The sequence below is a fragment of the Lasiodiplodia theobromae genome (assembly GCF_012971845.1).
Source record: "Lasiodiplodia theobromae strain AM2As chromosome Unknown scaffold_38, whole genome shotgun sequence".
In the NCBI taxonomy this organism is placed as follows: domain Eukaryota; kingdom Fungi; phylum Ascomycota; class Dothideomycetes; order Botryosphaeriales; family Botryosphaeriaceae; genus Lasiodiplodia; species Lasiodiplodia theobromae.
The window spans coordinates 112,646-129,480 of record NW_023336517.1 but is presented as its reverse complement, the minus strand read 5'-3'; the positions used below and the strand labels follow the sequence as shown (position 1 = coordinate 129,480).

Here is a 16,835-nt window from a genome sequence, read left to right as displayed (position 1 = left end):
TTATCACCGATACCTACGCAGTAACATAAGATAAGTATGTACCGGATGTGCCCGGCTTCTTGGAGCCTATTGCCCCAGCTATACCCTCACTCCAGATAATTGGCTTTTTGCCGTCCTTCTTTCAACCAATACAGTCATGCCTCAACGCAACGAGCCCATTGCCGTCATCGGCAGCGCATGCCAGTTTCCTGGCCAGTCCACAACGCCGTCGAAGCTGTGGGAGCTCTTGAGGGAGCCGCGCGACCTGTTGCAAACTATCCCGTCCGACCGCTTCAATGCGGAATCCTGGTACCACGCAGACAGCGCCCACCATGGCACCAGTAATGTTACCAAATCCTACTTTCTTGCCGAAGATCCCACCGCCTTCGACTCACAGTTCTTCAACATCCCGCCCAAGGAATGTGAAGCTATTGATCCGCAACAGCGTCTCCTCATGGAGACTGTCTATGACTCCCTCTGTGCGGCAGGCCTTTCGATGAAGAGCCTCCGCGGCACGTCGACGGCGTGCTACGTTGGTCAGATGTGCGACGACTGGTCTGGCATCATGATGAGGGATTGGGACTCGCTCCCCCAGTACACGGCTACTGGTATTTCAAGGAGCATCATGTCCAACCGTGTGTCGTATTTCTTTGATTGGCACGGCCCTTCGATGACCATCGACACGGCCTGCTCGTCGTCTCTTGTGGCGGTGCATGAGGCGGTGCAGGTGTTGAGGAGCGGCGACTCCAAGGTCGCAGTTGCGTGCGGAGCCAACCTCATTCTTAGTCCAGGTTTGTCGGTGACAATTGACAGGGGTACGACCAATGCTGACAAGCTTCCCAGGAATGTACATCGCGGAGAGCAAGCTGAAAATGCTGTCGCCGGACGGACGTTCCCGCATGTGGGACGAGGGAGCCAACGGCTACGCGCGCGGTGAGGGCATCGCGGCCGTGGTGCTCAAGACGCTCTCGCAGGCGCTGGCCGACGGCGACCACATCGAGTGCATCGTGCGCGAGACGGGCTTCAACCAGGACGGGCGGACGACGGGCATCACCATGCCCAGCAACGTCGCCCAAGCAGCCCTCATCCGCGACACGTACCGGAAAGCGGGGCTGGATCCGTACAGCCCCAACGACCGGCCGCAGTTCTTCCACGCCCACGGCACCGGCACTCCCGCCGGCGACCCGCAGGAGTCCGAGGCCATCAGCCGCGCCTTCTTCAAGGACGGCGAACGGACAGACAACAAACTCTATGTGGGCTCGATCAAGACCGTCATCGGCCACACCGAGGGCACTGCCGGGTTGGCCTCTCTGATCGGCACCTCGCTCGCCCTGCAGCACAAGACCATCCCGCCCAACATGCATTTCAACAAGCTGGCCGAGAAGGTCGCTCCGTTCTACACCAACCTGGAGGTGCCCACCACGGCGAAAGAGTGGCCGGCAGCACCCTCCGGCCAGCCTCTCCGCGCCTCGGTCAACAGTTTCGGCTTCGGCGGCGCCAACGCCCACGCCATCCTGGAGCGCTACGAGCCCTCGACGCACGGCCAAGCTGCCACTGATAATGCCCTACCTCTCTTCACCCCCCTCACCTTCTCCGCCGGCTCGGAGAAGAGCCTCCAGGCGATGCTGGCGTCGTTCTCGGACTATCTCAAGACTAACGAATCCACCACCAACATCCGCGACATCGCCTGGACGCTGCAGAACCGCCGCTCGGAGCTGGCCTTCAAGACGGCCGTATCGGGGCAGACATCCAGCGAGCTCGTCCGCTCCATCGACGCGGCGCTTGATTCCAAGGAGAACCTGGGCGTGCGCTCCTCTTCCTCCAGCACAACAAAGCCCAGCATCCTGGGCGTCTTCACGGGCCAGGGCGCGCAGTGGCCGACCATGGGCGCCGCGCTCCTCCGCGCCTCGCCCTACGCCCGCGACGCCATCGCCGCGCTGGACGCCTCGCTGCAAGACCTCCCCGAAGCGGACCGGCCCGCCTGGTCCATCCGGGCTGAGCTCGAGGCGCCCAAGGAGTCGTCGCGGCTGGCCGAGGCCGCGCTGTCGCAGCCGCTGTGCACAGCCGTGCAGGTCGTGCTGGTGGACTTGATCAGGGCTGCGGGCGTCGAGTTCAAGGCCGTGGTCGGCCACTCGTCCGGCGAGATCGCGGCGGCGTACGCGGCGGGGTTGGTGTCGGCGAGGGACGCCATCCGCATCGCGTACTACCGCGGCGTGTACGCCAAGCTCGCTGGTTCGAGCTCGGGAGCCAAGGGCGCGATGATGGCCGTCGGCACTTCGCTGGAGGATGCGAGGGAGTTCTGCGAGCTGGAGGAGTTCGAGGGCAGGCTGACGGTCGCGGCCAGCAATGCGGCGTCCAGCGTGACGCTGTCGGGCGACGAGGACGCCATCGACCAGGCCGAGGAGATCTTCAAGGACGAGTCCAAGTTCGCCCGCAAGCTGCGCGTCGACACGGCGTACCACTCGTTCCACATGGTGCCGTGCTCCAAGCCGTACCTGGAGGCGCTGGATGCTTGCAAGGTTCAGGTTGGCGAGGCCACCGCCACCACTTGGTTCTCGTCGGTGGTGCCGGGCACCAAGATGTCCAAGGAGACGCTGGGAAGCCAGTACTGGGTCGACAACATGAAGAACACGGTGCTGTTCTCGCAGGCTGTTTCGGCCGCCGTCAACGAGGCTGGTCCCTTTGACCTGGCCATCGAAGTCGGCCCCCATCCTGCCCTCAAGGGCCCCTGCTTGAACAACATCGAGGATGCGTCCGGCAGCCCCGACACTCCCTACACCGGCCTGCTTTCGCGCGGCAGCGACGACGTCAACGCCTTTTCTGCCGCGCTCGGCTTCATCTGGGAGCGCTTCGGTGCCGAGGCGGTCGACTTTGACGCCTATGACAAGCTGGTGTCGGGCAGCTCTGAGCCCAAGAGTCTGGCAGTCGACCTGCCGAGGTACCCCTGGGACCACGACAGGACGTACTGGTTCGAGTCGCGCGTGTCGGCTGGTTACAAGTACAGAGACGCGCGTCCGCACCCCATCCTCGGCGTCAAGTCCATCGAGGGCACGACAGGGCCCCAGATTCAGTGGAGGAACATCATCACGCAGAGGGAGGTGTCGTGGACCCCCGGCCACAAGCTGCAGGGGCAGACTGTGTTCCCCGCGGCTGGCTACGTGTCGATGGCCATTGAGGCTATAATGACCCTGGCGGGCGAGAACTCGGTCCAGCTTGTCGAGCTGACTGATTTCGTCATCGGCCGTGCCATTTCTTTCTTCGACGAGTCGGCGGCCCAGGAGGTCATGTTCACGCTGAATATCACCGCGAACACCGACGAGGTTGTTTCCGCCACGTTCGAAGTCACCTCGTGCCCCCAGGGAGAGCGCCAGATGAGCCAAAACGCCAAAGGAGCTATCAGCATCACTCTGGGCGTTCCTTCACACGACACCCTTGCCGCGGTGCCCGTTCAGCAGTTCAACATGGTCGACGTCGAGGTCGATCGGTTCTACAAGGCGCTGTCCGACATGGGCTACCACTACTCGCCTCCCTTCAAGGCCATGAGCAGCATTCGCCGCAGGGTGGACACTGCCGTGGGTGAGATGACCGACATCCGTGGAGAGCACTGGGAGGACAATCTCCTGCTGCACCCTGGCCTTCTCGACACGTCGTTCCAGGCCATCTTCGCCGCCTTCAGCTCCCCCGGCGACGAGAGACTGTGGTCCATTCATGTTCCCACGATCATCAAGCGCATGACTTTCAACCCTGCCGTTGCCTCATTCCCGCCTGGTGAGGAGACAATTTGGCCGTGGCAGGCTGCCATCACCAGCGGACCGCATCAAACCCTGCGCGCTGACATCGAAGTGTTCGCTGAGAATGGCGAAGATGTTCTGTTTGAGGTCGAGGGCATCAGCATGGTTCCATTCTCCAACGCCACCGCCGAAAACGACTGCCACCTGTTCTCGAACTTCGTCTACGACATTGACGGCCCGAGCGGTGAGCTTGCAGGCCCCAACCACCCCACCGACTTCGATGTCAAGCTGGCTACGGACTCGGAACGCTTCTCGTTCTACTGGATGCGCACGCTGCTCGAAACAATCACCCCAGAGGAGGAAGAGCAGACCCTCATCCACTACAAGAGGATGCTCAAGTGGTGCCGTTTCGTGCTCGACCAGGTCAAGAGCGGCGAACACCCGCACGTCAAGCAAGAAGCTCTGAACGACACGCTCGATTTCGTAGAGGAGCTGGTCAAGCCGTACGGCCAGCGCGCCGACATCGACCTGATCAGGGCCGTGGGAGAAGACCTCCCCATGAAGATCCGCACCAACGGCAACATCGTCGAGACCATGGTCCGCGACGGCATGCTCGACGCCTTCTACGAAGAGGGTCTGGGTCTGCACATCGCCAACAACTGGGAGGCGAACATGGCCGTGCAACTCACGCACCGCTACCCGCGCATGAACGTGCTCGAAATCGGCGGCGGCACCGGCGGCTCGACGAGAATCATCCTGCCGCGCCTCGGCCAGAACTTCTCGACCTACACCTTCACCGACGTGTCAGCCGGCTTCTTCGAGGCAGCCGAGGAGCGCTTCAAGGACTACGCCGACCGCATGGTCTTCAAGACGCTCGACATGGAGAAGGACATCACTGAGCAGGGCTTCCAGGAGGGCCACTACGACATGATTCTCGCGTCGAACGTGCTGCACGTGGGCGCTGACCTGGACGCCACCATGAGCAACGTCCGCCGTCTGCTCAAGCCTGGCGGCTGGCTGATCAACATGGAAACCGTCACCTTCTTCCCCTGCCTGCGCAACGGTTTCGCCATGGCCGGTCTCTCCGGCTGGTGGATCGGCGCTGACACTGGCAGGCCGTGGGGTCCGACCATCGACATCGCCGAGTGGGACAAGGTGTACAAGCGCACTGGCTTCTCTGGCGTCGACACGTTTGCTCCCAACTTCGACTCGCTCCACCCCTTCTCTGTCATGGCTGCCCAGGCCGTGGACGAGCGTGTTTCGTTCCTCCGCAAGCCGCTGGAGGTCGAGCCTGCGGACGCCAAGAAGGAAGAGCTCGTCGTCATTGGCGGCAGGACGGAGGAGGTTTCGGAGATTGTCGACCGCGTCGTCGAACTGCTGGCGCCGCGCTTCAGCTCTGTTAGCCGCGTCGATTCGGTGGACGCATTTGTCGACGGCAGCGCCACGGTGCCCACATGCGTGCTCAACCTCTCGGAGCTCGACACGCCCGTCATGCAGGAGCTGATGGACGACCAGCCCGACAAGTTCGACGCACTCAAGGAAATCTTCTCGTCGGCCCGCGACATCCTGTGGGTCACCAAGGGCAGCAGGGCCGAGAGCCCGTACTCGCGCATGGTGGTCGGCATGGCGCGCGCCATCCGCAAGGAGATCCCCAGCGTCAACTTCCAGAACCTGGACGTCGACGTGCTGGATGAGGGCAGCGCCGAGCTGTTCGCCGCCACCATGCTGCGCCACCAGACGCTGCACAGGTGGGAGAAGGAGCTGCTGCCCGGCGCGCTGCGCTGGAGCCGCGAGCCCGAGATGCATCTCGAGAACGGCAAGATCTACCTGCCGCGCTTGAAGTCGGCCAAGGACTTGAACGACCGCTACAACTCGACCAAGCGCCAGATCGCGCACGGCGTCAGCGTCAAGGAGTCGAGGATCGAGCTCGTTGGCACCAAGGATTCCTACGAGCTGCGTGAGCCGTCCCCTCTCAAGCCGGCTCCGGCCACCGAGGGCAAGGTTGTCATCAAGGTTACCAAGTCTTTGCTGCAGTCTGTCAAGGTGCCAACTGCTGGCTACTACTTCCTGTGCTACGGTACCACCGAGTCTGGCGAGACTGTTGTTGCCTTCTCAGACAGCAGCGAGTCCGTAATTGCGGTGCCTAAGAACTGGACTGTTCCGCACTCGGCCAAGGTCGACCCGGCCAAGGCTCTCCTTTCCATTGCCGCCAACATTCTGGCGGATCTTGTGACCACTGTTGCTCCTGCTCAGGGCACTCTGCTGGCGCACGACCCTGACCCGATCGTTGCTGCGGCGCTGTCCAGGCAGGCTGCTGCCAAGCGTATCCGCGTGTTCTTCACCACCACTCAAGCCAACAAGAAGCGCCCCAACTGGATCTACATCCACCCGAACTCGCCCCGCCGTCTGCTGAAGAAGAGCCTGCCCAAGGGTGTCTCGCTATTCATCAACCTGTCTGGTAGAGATGATTCCAAGCTGATTGATGAGATCTCCGAATATCTCCCCGCCGGCTGCACGCTTTCGGACCGGTCGCCTTTCTTCGGCAACACGGTGGAAATGCGCCCTGCTGCCAACCCTGACCTCGTTGGCAGGTACCTGTCGACAGGCTGGGCCAACGCCAAGGCATCCAGCTTTGCCATTCCCGGAAGCACGACCGAGATTCCCCTCAAGGACGTGCCCGGCCACCGTGGCAAGGCAGAGCAGCTGTCCGTGGTCGACTGGGTCGCCGACGCCACGGTGCCAGCCAACGTGCAGCCCATCGACACGGGCGCCAACCTGTTCAAGCCCGACCGGACCTACTTCATGGTCGGCCTCTCGGGCGAGGTGGGCCAGTCCATCACGCAGTGGATGATCCGGCACGGCGCGCGGCACGTGGTGCTGACGAGCCGCAACCCGCAGGTCGACCCGGAGTGGATCGAGACGCTGGAAGACGAGTACGCGGCCGTGGTCAAGACCATGTCGCTTGACGTGACGGACCGCGAGTCGCTGCACGCCTGCTACGACAAGATCAACCGCACCATGCCGCCGATCGCGGGCGTGGCCCACGGCGCCATGGTGCTGATCGACTCGCTGTTCCAGAACATGGAGTACGAGGACCTGATGACGGTGCTGCGGCCCAAGATCCTCGGCGCCATTTACTTGGATGAGCTGTTCGCTGAGGACACGCTGGATTTCTTCATCCTGTTCTCGTCGATTACCGGCACGGTGGGTAACACGGGCCAGAGCAACTACATCGGCGCCAACTCGTTCATGGAGGCCCTGGGCCTGCAGCGCCGCGCCCGCGGCCTCGCCGCGTCTATCCTCGGTATCTCGTCGCTCGTCGGTATTGGCTACGTCGAGCGCGCTGAGAACTTCGACGCCGAGTACTTCGCCAAGAGCGGCTACAGGAATATCTCTGAGCAGGACTTGCACATGCTGTTCGCCGAGGCCGTCGTGCGCGGCCGCCCGGAGTGCAAGGAGAGCCACGAGATCATCACTGGTATCGTGCCGACGTACGCAGACCAGGACAGCAAGGCTGGCTACCTCCAGGACATCAAGTTCTCGCACCTGGCCCTGGAGAGGTCGCAGGCGAGGAACGATGGCGGTGCCGCCGCGGCAGTGCCCGTCAGGATCCAGCTGCAGACGGCAGTCACGAAGGACGAGGTTCTGGAGATCATGCAAAGTGAGTTCCGACATGATTCCATTCTAAAAACGACCAGTGTTCTGACTTCAAACAGACGGCTTCGTCGCCCGCGTCAAGAAGGTGCTCCGCATCCCCGCCGAGGACGACTTCTCCCTCACGGCCTCACTGGTCGAGCAGGGCGTCGATTCCCTCGTTGCCGTCGAGGTGCGCTCGTGGTTCCTCAAGGAGGTCGATCTCGACATGCCTGTACTCAAGGTCCTCGGTGGCGCTTCCATCTCTGATCTGCTTGCTGATGCTCTGGACCGCCTCTCGCCCGAGCTCGTCCCCAACCTCGGCGCTGACCCATCCACTGTAAGTCGGCCCTCGCCCGCCGCCGTTGCTCCCGCCCCGAAGGCTGTTGCTCCGGCTCCTCCTCCTGTTCCTTCTGTTTCCCGTCCGGCATCTAACGCTCCGCCAGGCCTGAACAAGCAGCTACCACCACCATCATCGACCACGGAGCTGAAGGCTGAGCGGGAGCGTAGAGCCGAGGCAGCAAGGAAACGGGAGGCAGAGGAGGAAAAGCGGACGAAGGACGCGGCGAGGAAGGCAGAGGAAGTCAGAAAGGCCAACAGGGCGAGAAGAGAGACCAGAGAAACGCAGAAGACAGACGCATCACGCGACGCATTAATCAAATCTGAAATAACCGAGCCAATGTCGTTTGGGCAGAGCCGCTTCTGGCTCCTCGACCAGATGCTCAAGGACCGCACCACGTTCAACATGGCCATCTCCGTGCGTCTCGAAGGCGCCATCCGCGTCGAAGACATGCGGACGGCCGTCCGAGCCGTCGTACTGAGACACGAAGCCCTCCGCACCCGCTACTTCTCCACAGGCGAACACGGCGACACGCCCATGCAAGGCATCGCCGCTTCCTCCCCCTCCGTCCCCTTCATCCACAAGCACATCAAATCCGAGGCCGAGGCCCAGGCTGACCTCGACGCCGTCCGCGCGCACGTCTGGGACATGAACACCTGGCTCGGCATAACCGTGCACCTCCTCTCCATGCCCTCCTCCCGCGTCCACTTCCTCATCATCGGCTGCCACCACATCACGCTCGACGGCGTCTCCCTCAACATCCTCTACGCCGACCTCGAAAAAGCGTACAAAGGGACCGCCAAAGCCCTCCCCCCTCTGCCCCCATCCGCCCAATACCGCGCCTTCGCCCGCCAACAACAAGCCGACTACGCCGCCGGCAAGATGGACGAGGACCTGGCCTTCTACCGCGCGCTGATCCCGGAGCCCGCGGCAGTCAAGCCCCTCCCGCTCTTCCCCTTCGCCCGCGTCCGCGAGCGCGTCCCGCTCGAGAGCTACGGCGAAGTGACGGCTACAGCACGCGTCGACGCCCGCCTGACGACCGCCATCCGCGCCGCCGCCCGCGCCGCCGGCGCGACGACGTTCCACTTCTACCTCGCGGCGCTGCACGTCCTCATCTACAAGCTCTTGCCGGAGGTCGAGGATGACGTCTTCATCGGCATCGCCGACGCGAACCGCACCGATGCCAAGTTCGCGGGCACGCTGGGCTTCTTCCTCAATTTGCTGCCGCTGCGGTTCTCCCGCGCAGCCGCCGAGGGAGGCCAGCAGGCGTCCTTCACCGAGTGCGTCAAGCAAGCCCGCACGAAAGCCTACGCCGCGCTCGCGCACTCGCGGCTGCCCTTCGACGTGCTGCTCGACCACCTCCCGGGGCTACCACGCTCGGCTGCGCACGCGCCGCTGTTCCAGGTCTTTGTCGATTACCGCACCGGCGTGCAGGAGCGGCAGCGGTACATGGGCGTCAAAGCCTCCGGCGAGAGCTGGTATACGGCGCGGACGGGGTACGATGTTGCGTTGGATATCATCGAGAATGCGGCGGGGGATGCGCGGGTCGAGTTTAAGTTGCAGGACGCGTTTTATGGGGTGGAGGGGGCGGAGGTGCTGGTTGATTTGTATGTGCATGTGCTGAGGCAGTTTGCGGAGGAGCCGGGGAGGGGGTGGGGGGACGTTGAGGTGTGGCCGAGGGGGAGGTTGGAGCAGGCGGTTACTGTTGGGAGAGGTATGTGTTGCGTTCGTGCTGGTGGTGGTGAGGTTTTGTTTGCTGACAGGAGTGCAGTCCCGTCGCCGGAGTACGAGTGGCCTGCCACGGTCGGCCACCGGATTGATGAGATGATCAAGAAGCATGCGTCGGAGTTGGCCATCAAGGATGGCCGAGGCAATGTGCTCACGTACGCCCAGATGGACGAGCGGGCCAACAGCATCGCCGCTGCTCTCGTGGAAAACGGAGCTGCGGACGGCGGGCGGGTTGGCGTGTTTCAGAACCCGACTGCGGACTGGATCTGTTCCGTTGTTGCCATCTTCCGGGCCGGGGCGGTTTACATCCCTCTCGATCTTCGGAATCCTCTCACGCGGCTGGCCAGCATCGTCAAAGCGGCAAAACCGGCTGCTATACTTGCTCATTCTGAAACGTGGGAGAAAGTAGAGGCGTTGGGCGGCGCTGATTCCAGGGCTATCAATGTTTCGACACTGCCTGCTTCTCATGAGCCAGTCGGCAACCGGGCCAAGGCTGATGGTCCTGCTGTTATCCTGTTTACCAGCGGCTCGACCGGTACCCCCAAGGGCATGCACATGAGCCATTCCAACCTTGTCAAGCATATGGAAGCGTGGACCATACAGCCAACCTTTCCCGAGAATGCAACGAAGCTCGTCCTCCAGCAAAGCGCCTACACGTTCGACAAGTCTCTCGAACAGATTCTTACGCCTATTACCATGGGTGGTGCGCTCTATGTCGTCCCGGCCGAGCAACGTGGAGATCCGGTCTCGATTACGCAGATTATCGTCTCGGAAGGCGTGACCTACACCGACGCCACCCCATCCGAGTACCTCATGTGGTTCACGTACGCTGGCCAAACCCTTAAAAATGCCACCACCTGGAAGTTCGCCGTTACGGCGGGCGAGGCGGTGACGGAGTCCCTTCTCGACGAATTCCGCAAGCTAGACCTTCCAGTCACGCTGGTGAACAACTACGGACCCGCCGAAGCGACGCTCGATGCTACGCTCGAGGAACTGCCCTACCGCGCAATGAAACCTGGCGACCAGATCTCGGCAGGTATTCCACTTCCTGGGTACACGGTGTACATCGTCGACGAAGAGTTGAAGCCCGTTCCGATCGGCTGGCCCGGCGAGGTCGTCCTCGCCGGCGTCGGCATCGTCGACGGCTACCTCAACGACCCCGAGCTCACAGCCAAGAAGTTCCTCCCCGACACCTTCGCCAACGACGGCGGCCGCATGTACCGCACCGGCGACCGCGGCCGGCTGACGGCGAAGGGCCAACTCCTCTACGAAGGCCGCATCGAGGGCGACACGCAGATCAAGCTGCGCGGCGTGCGCATGGAGCTCGAAGACATCGAGGCATCCATTATGAGCACCGCCAACGGCGCATTGAGCCGCGCCGTCGTGTCCCTCCGCGGGGAAGCAGGCGCCGAGTTCCTCGTCGCCCACGTCGTCTTCGCACCCGGTTTCGCTGGCGACCAGACTGCCTTCATCCACCGCCTCCCCTCCACGCTGCCGCTCCCGCAGTACATGGTGCCCGCCGTCTTCGCCGTCGTCGACGCCCTGCCGCTCACGCCGCACCTCAAAGTCGACCGCAAGGCCATCAAGAGCCTCCCGCTCCCCGAACAACAGCAGGCTCAGACCACCACCGCCGCCGCCGATGACAACAACACCCTCGCAACCACCCTCACGCCAACCGAGCAACGTCTCGCCGCCATCTGGCAAGAAATCATCCCCGGCGCACCTTCTGCCTTATCCCCCGACACCGAGTTCTTCCACATCGGCGGCAACTCGCTGCTGCTGGTCAAGCTGCAAGCGCTGGTGCGCCAGGCCTTCGCCGGCGCCAGCCTGCGCCTCATCGACCTCATGGACGCCGGCTCGCTGTCCGGCATGGCGCGTGCGATCGACGACGCAATTCCCACCACCAGCATACCACAAGCCGCCATCGACTGGGACGCCGAGATCGCGGTCCCCGCCGACCTCGCCACCAGGCTCACCCTCCCAACCACACCCCCCAGTGAGAAGGCCAGGAGCAAGCCGAAGCGCGCCGCCACAGACCTCACCGTCGTCCTAACCGGCGCGACCGGCGTCCTCGGCCGCAATCTGTTGCAGCGGCTGGTCGCGGACCCGCGCGTGAAGAAGGTGTACGCCGTCGCCGTGCGGCCTACTTCGTCGTCGTCCCGCATCCCCCCGCACCCCAAACTCACCACCCTCCCCGGCGACCTGACCGCGCCCCTCCTCGGCCTCTCGCCCGCCGCCGCCGCCCAAATCGCCGCGGAAGCAGACGTCTTCGTGCACGCCGCCGCCAACCGCTCGTTCTGGGACGGGTACGGCAGCCTGCGCGCTGCGAACGTCGGTGCGGTGAAAGAAGTCGTTTCGATGGCTGCGCCGAGGGGGGTGCGGGTGCATTTTGTTTCGTCTGGTGAAGTCACTAAGTACTCCGGTGGAGTGCCGCCGGTTGATGGGAGTGATGGGTATGTTGCGAGTAAGTGGGCGGCTGAGAGGTTCTTGGAGAAGGTGGTTGCGGAGGGGATGGTGCCGGGGCTGGAGGTCGTCGTGCATCGCCCGCAGGGAGCGGAGACGGAGGCCAGGCCGGCGCCGGCGGAGGTGGTTGGGGAGCTTGTGGGGTTGGCGAAGCAGGTGGGCAGGAGGCCGGTGTTGGAGGGGGTGGGGGGCAGTTTGGGCGTGTTGCCGGTTGAGGAGATTGTTGGGGGTGTGGCGAGGGCGGTGTTTGGTGAGGAGGAGGAGGAGGCGGGGAAGATCAAGGTGGTGGACCACGTCGCGACGATGAATGTTGATATTGGCGCTTTTGCGGAGAGCGTGGCGGGGGATGAGGAGTTGATGGGGCTGGAGGGGATGGATGCGCTGACTTGGACTGGAGAGATCAAGAAGGCGGGTTGGGGCATGTTTATGGTCAGTCAAGAGATCGTGATGATGAAGGAGGGTGATGCTATTGTGTCGAAGCGGTAGAGGAACTTGCTTTAGGTGTTCGGCGTAGCTTTCTTTACATTAGGGTTCTTTATAGTGACTACTAGTTTCGTATGGTTTATGTTTGATGTAAATAATAAATGCGGATTCTATCTTTGAAATTATTTCACTACCAAATTTTTAGTTGTCTTGCACGAAACTTACTATTAGTTCCTATATTGTGTCCATACTCAGAATTTCCCCGTTCTTTTTTCCTTTTTTAAAAAAAAGGCGGAAAGCGAAAGCCTTTAGATTTAGTAGCATACTCTCAATTGTATGCGCTAAAATGACAAAATCATGCCGGAAAAATCCTTACGTGCATTATATTTGCAACAGTATAGTGCTCTTTAAATATTCTTATATGCTCTGTTGTATTCACCAGCTATTGTCCATTTGAAGACTCTTGCGAGTCATACGATATGAAAATAACCCACGGATTAGTTCTCTTAGTAGCTGGTTTCCGGCAGAAATTCTAGTGTTGAGAAAGCTCGGTGCGACTGCATAGCCGTGAATCGGTCAGCCGGCAGTGCGATTGGAACATGGACTTTGGAATATAGAAGCCAATGTCCGTCGGCAATATCTGGCATTATATCACGTTGCTACTGTACGATTGCATGGTGTTGAAATCATAGTGGATTGACCCGCGAAGGGCCACGCGACCAGCAGAGACTATGTACATACATACAATCAAATGGACCTTGTATTCCGGGTAACGACTACGAGCAGCTCTTCGTACTCCAATACATGGGCCTGTTTCCATCTCATTCATTATATACGCTAGAATGATCTAAATCATTTGAAAAGAGCAATTTTTACACCGTTCTTGTTCGCAGGAGTCATACGCACCACCGGGACGTAAGGCTCGGGGTCTCGTGATTCTATCCTGCTGTACTGCTGCGCCAACCGTGCGACGACGTAACTTGCCTGAGTAAAGACGAGCATCTCAGCGGGGCAGCGGCGCGGTCCTCCTCCGAACGGAATGAAGGACCAAAAAGGCTTCTTCTGTTCCCACCTCTCGGGACGGAACTCCTCTGCATCCTCGCCCCACACGTCCTTGTCCTTGAAAAGGGCGTTCCTATGCACGTGGATAATGTCTCCTTTGCGGATGAGGACGGGCAACTTGCCATCTGGCCCGCCGCCGGTGGGCAGGGTGGTGTCAACGCCAGCGCTGCGCGAGTGCGCCAGGCTGGTGACCATCAGACGTTGCGCTGGGAATATCAGTCAGTGACTACCGTCCCGCTCTGACTTATGAACAGCTTACATTCGTTCAGCACCGCCACAAGATACTTCATGTTCCGCAGGGCGGTGAAGGTGAGCGGTGCGTCCCCGATAGCGAGGACCTCGGCGCGGACTTTCTCCCACACGTCTGGACGGCGTGCAACTTGCCACAGGGAGTTGGTGATGTAGGCGGTGATGGGATCCGAATTTGGCGCGAAGATCAGTGCCATGTTTGAACGCAATGCTACCGCATCATCGGGCAGGTTCTGTGCCATTGACCAGAGCAGATCGGTGCGCTCGGGGCCCGGGTCGAGACCGGCTTCCTCTGCCTTCTTGCGCTCGGCCATCTCGCGGTATGTCCGCTCGATGTGCCCGTCAATGTACTGGTGGATAATCTTGATTGCATCGAACCACCATTTGAAAATGCTGTCTGGCATTGCCCATAGTAGCTTGGAGAAAATCAACCGAATGCGCGCACCACGTTGGATTTCCGTCATGGCACTTATAAGTGGACTCTGTTCCTTAAGCTTTAGACAGCCCACGGACTCACCAAAGATGATGGCGGAATTGGCATCATAGACCTTCGCCGTGGATTTGGAGTCAGCGATCGGCATTCAAGGTGAATTCGAAAGTCATACCCAGCGGTGCATGAATGGGTACATGTCGAACGTGACGCCATCCTCGGGTAATACCTCCAGAAGAGAATCTGTAAAGGACTTGAGGCGGTCGGTATTCGCATAATTGTCTCGAAAGAAGAATGCTTTGCTCAAGGCTTGAGTATGCTCCCATTCTTCCCCATCGGAGAGGCTGATGCCCTGGTGGGCAAATGGGAGAATTGCTGCGTTACGGCGCAAAGGTGCGATAAGAAATTGGCCAAATTGGCCGGATAGCAGTGCCTTGATGTTCGTCGGATCGATTGTATATATTTGCCGGGATCCCAAGATGTTGACAGAAAATGTTTTGGCTTTGTTGGGTGCATTCCAATAGAGCTTCTCAAGCCACTCCAGAAAGCGATGAGCGCGTACCGATTTGATTTGGGCCAGAATTAAGTCCAAGCCCAGCAGCGGATCTTTCTGCGGATAACGCGGAAGAGAACCGCAGCCATTGGCTTTTTCCGCTGCTGACAATTGCGCACGGCCAAGGGTGAGCTTCGCGCCAATGAAAAGGGCCAGGAAAATGACGAGTAGCTGCACGGCTCCTAAGTCAGCCATTTCGGATTCAGGTTCGCCAAGGCCGAATAAAAGACATGCACAGAAGTGCTTCCGCATCGAAGCTCTTCTTTGGCAGTAAATATTTCGTTGTGTTGCCGCCGGTCCGGTGCATGACTAAGGCCGTGCTTCCGCCTCATCCCAACGCCGATATTCTCCGACTTTTTGTCGTTCTACCATCACCCGACCACTACACTCCGAATCATGCCTTCGGTGCTGCCTATACTGGGGAAAAATGGCTGGGAGCTCAGTTGCTTCTTGTCTTGGAATCGCAGGTCCTGCGTGTATCGAGATCGTCCAAATTTAAACTCCGGGTGAGAGGGTGTCGCGCTCCGAAAGCAGAGTGCTCCAAACCATTCCCCTCGACCCAAACAGGACTACACGATGGTGGCCACAGCTGATACTCAGAGGGCAATCAAGATCCAATCCCCTGGCAAGGTGGCCCTGCAGGAAAATTGCCCCATTCCGATTCCCCAAGCAGACGAGGTCTTGGTGAAAGTCGTCTGCGTGGCCCTCAATCCTGTCGACGCCAAATCTGCCGATCTTTCTCCAACTCCTGGGGCAACCTCAGGGTGTGACTTTTCCGGAGAAGTTGTCAGCATTGGCGACAAAGTCAAGCAGCCGTTGTCGGTAGCAGACCGCGTCTGTGGCTGTGTCTTTGGAAACAATCCGGACGAACTTCAAAACGGCGCGTTTGCTGAATATGTTGCCGTGCCTGGAGATTTGCTATTCAGAATTCCCGAAGGAATGTCCTTCCAGACAGCTGCTACCTTCGGTGTTGGACTTTCCACAGCGGGAATGGCGCTGTATCAGACCCTGAAGCTGCCTCTTCCAAACACACCAGCGAGCTCGCCCCAGTTTGTCCTTGTGGCAGGTGGAGGAACCGCAACGGGGAGTCTGGCAATCCAACTGGCTAAGCTGTAAGTGCAACCTCTACCTCTTCAAGTGACCTTTTGCTGAGTTTGAACGTCAGCTCCGGAATGATCCCCATCGCAACTTGCTCACCACGCAGCTTTGACCGTGTAAAGTCACTGGGTGCAGCAGAAGCATTTGACTACCATTCGCCAACCTGCGGTGCTGATATTCGAGAGTTCACCAAGAACACTCTCGAATACGCTCTTGACTGCATCACCGACACCGGATCGATGAACATCTGCTATTCCGCCATTAGCAAGAGTGGCGGCAAATATGTTGCTCTCGACCCGTTTCCTATCCGCTCGCACACGCGGCGGAGCGTTGTTCCGGCGTGGATTGTGGCCTTTACCATCTTCAACAAGCCAGTCAACTGGCAAAGACCGTTCAAGAGGGAAGCGCGGCCCAAGGACCGGGAGTTTGGAGAGGCTTGGTTTCAGACTGCGCAGAAGCTGCTGGATGAGAATGTGATCAAAGCGCACCCTCAAGAGGAGAGGCCTGGCGGTCTTGAAGGAGTCATAGACGGACTAGACGATGTGCGTAAGGGTCAGGTTTCGGGTGTGAAGCTGGTTTACAAGATTTGATGTATTTAAGAAGCCAATCTTGCAACTTTATGTCAGGAAACTAAGGAATTAAACTTTCCCGTCAAGTCTGACAGCATGCCAATGTGATAGGCAGGTGCCAAAAAACGTTATACTTTCGGCGCCATACTTAAAATCATTATTAATTCCACCACTAGACTTTGTTTCAGGACACTCAGCACTGGTAAGTAGCTAGAACAATTGTATCAGAGATTGTTTAGCGTAGCCTGTTCCTCATAAAACGGAGCTCATCGTGTAGGCCTTTAGAAGGAGCAATCGATTGAGTTCCAACAGACTTCAAGTGGGGAACGTCGGAAGTAAATCAAACCGGGGCTTTCTGATGGTGAGGAAGGCCTCAGATCCCAGAAAGTGCTAGTCAAGCGAGACACTGTCATAGCGGAATGGGTCGCAGATGTTGCAAACGATGTTGCCCAGACGCAGCTCCGAATACCAAGCGCCGAACCCCGACATCCCGGAACGCTTCGGCACTCGCCGCACCGTTCCCTAAGCGCGGCTCACCAAGTTTAATGAAGTAGTGCAGTACAAGCTGAGTACATAG

At 59.7% G+C, this 16,835-nt stretch overlaps 3 protein-coding genes across 3 annotated transcripts; 2 read left to right on the top strand and 1 right to left on the bottom strand.

Annotated features, from left to right (window-relative positions):
* Nucleotides 1–136: 136 nt before the first annotated feature.
* On the top strand, nt 137–12,360 carry LTHEOB_10368 (Beta-ketoacyl synthase; the record flags this gene model as incomplete). The annotated part of the gene is made up of 15 exons (XM_035507005.1): nt 137–770; nt 823–979; nt 1,043–1,391; nt 1,437–1,784; nt 1,845–2,045; nt 2,097–2,453; nt 2,505–2,917; nt 2,984–3,299; nt 3,351–3,747; nt 3,823–3,954; nt 4,066–7,371; nt 7,427–7,683; nt 7,804–7,926; nt 8,038–9,397; nt 9,455–12,360. The coding sequence occupies 15 exons, from the start codon at nt 137–139 to the stop codon at nt 12,358–12,360; spliced, it is 11,256 nt and encodes a 3,751-aa protein (XP_035367905.1).
* A 789-nt stretch (nt 12,361–13,149) lies between these two features.
* On the bottom strand, nt 13,150–14,012 carry LTHEOB_10367 (Cytochrome p450 protein; the record flags this gene model as incomplete). The annotated part of the gene is made up of 2 exons (XM_035507004.1): nt 13,150–13,565; nt 13,619–14,012. 2 exons carry the CDS (start codon nt 14,010–14,012, stop codon nt 13,150–13,152), a joined length of 810 nt encoding a protein of 269 aa, XP_035367904.1.
* Nucleotides 14,013–15,167: 1,155 nt separating this feature from the next.
* On the top strand, nt 15,168–16,279 carry LTHEOB_10366 (uncharacterized protein; the record flags this gene model as incomplete). Its single annotated transcript, XM_035507003.1, has 2 exons — nt 15,168–15,703; nt 15,757–16,279. The coding sequence occupies 2 exons, from the start codon at nt 15,168–15,170 to the stop codon at nt 16,277–16,279; spliced, it is 1,059 nt and encodes a 352-aa protein (XP_035367903.1).
* Nucleotides 16,280–16,835: the final 556 nt, after the last annotated feature.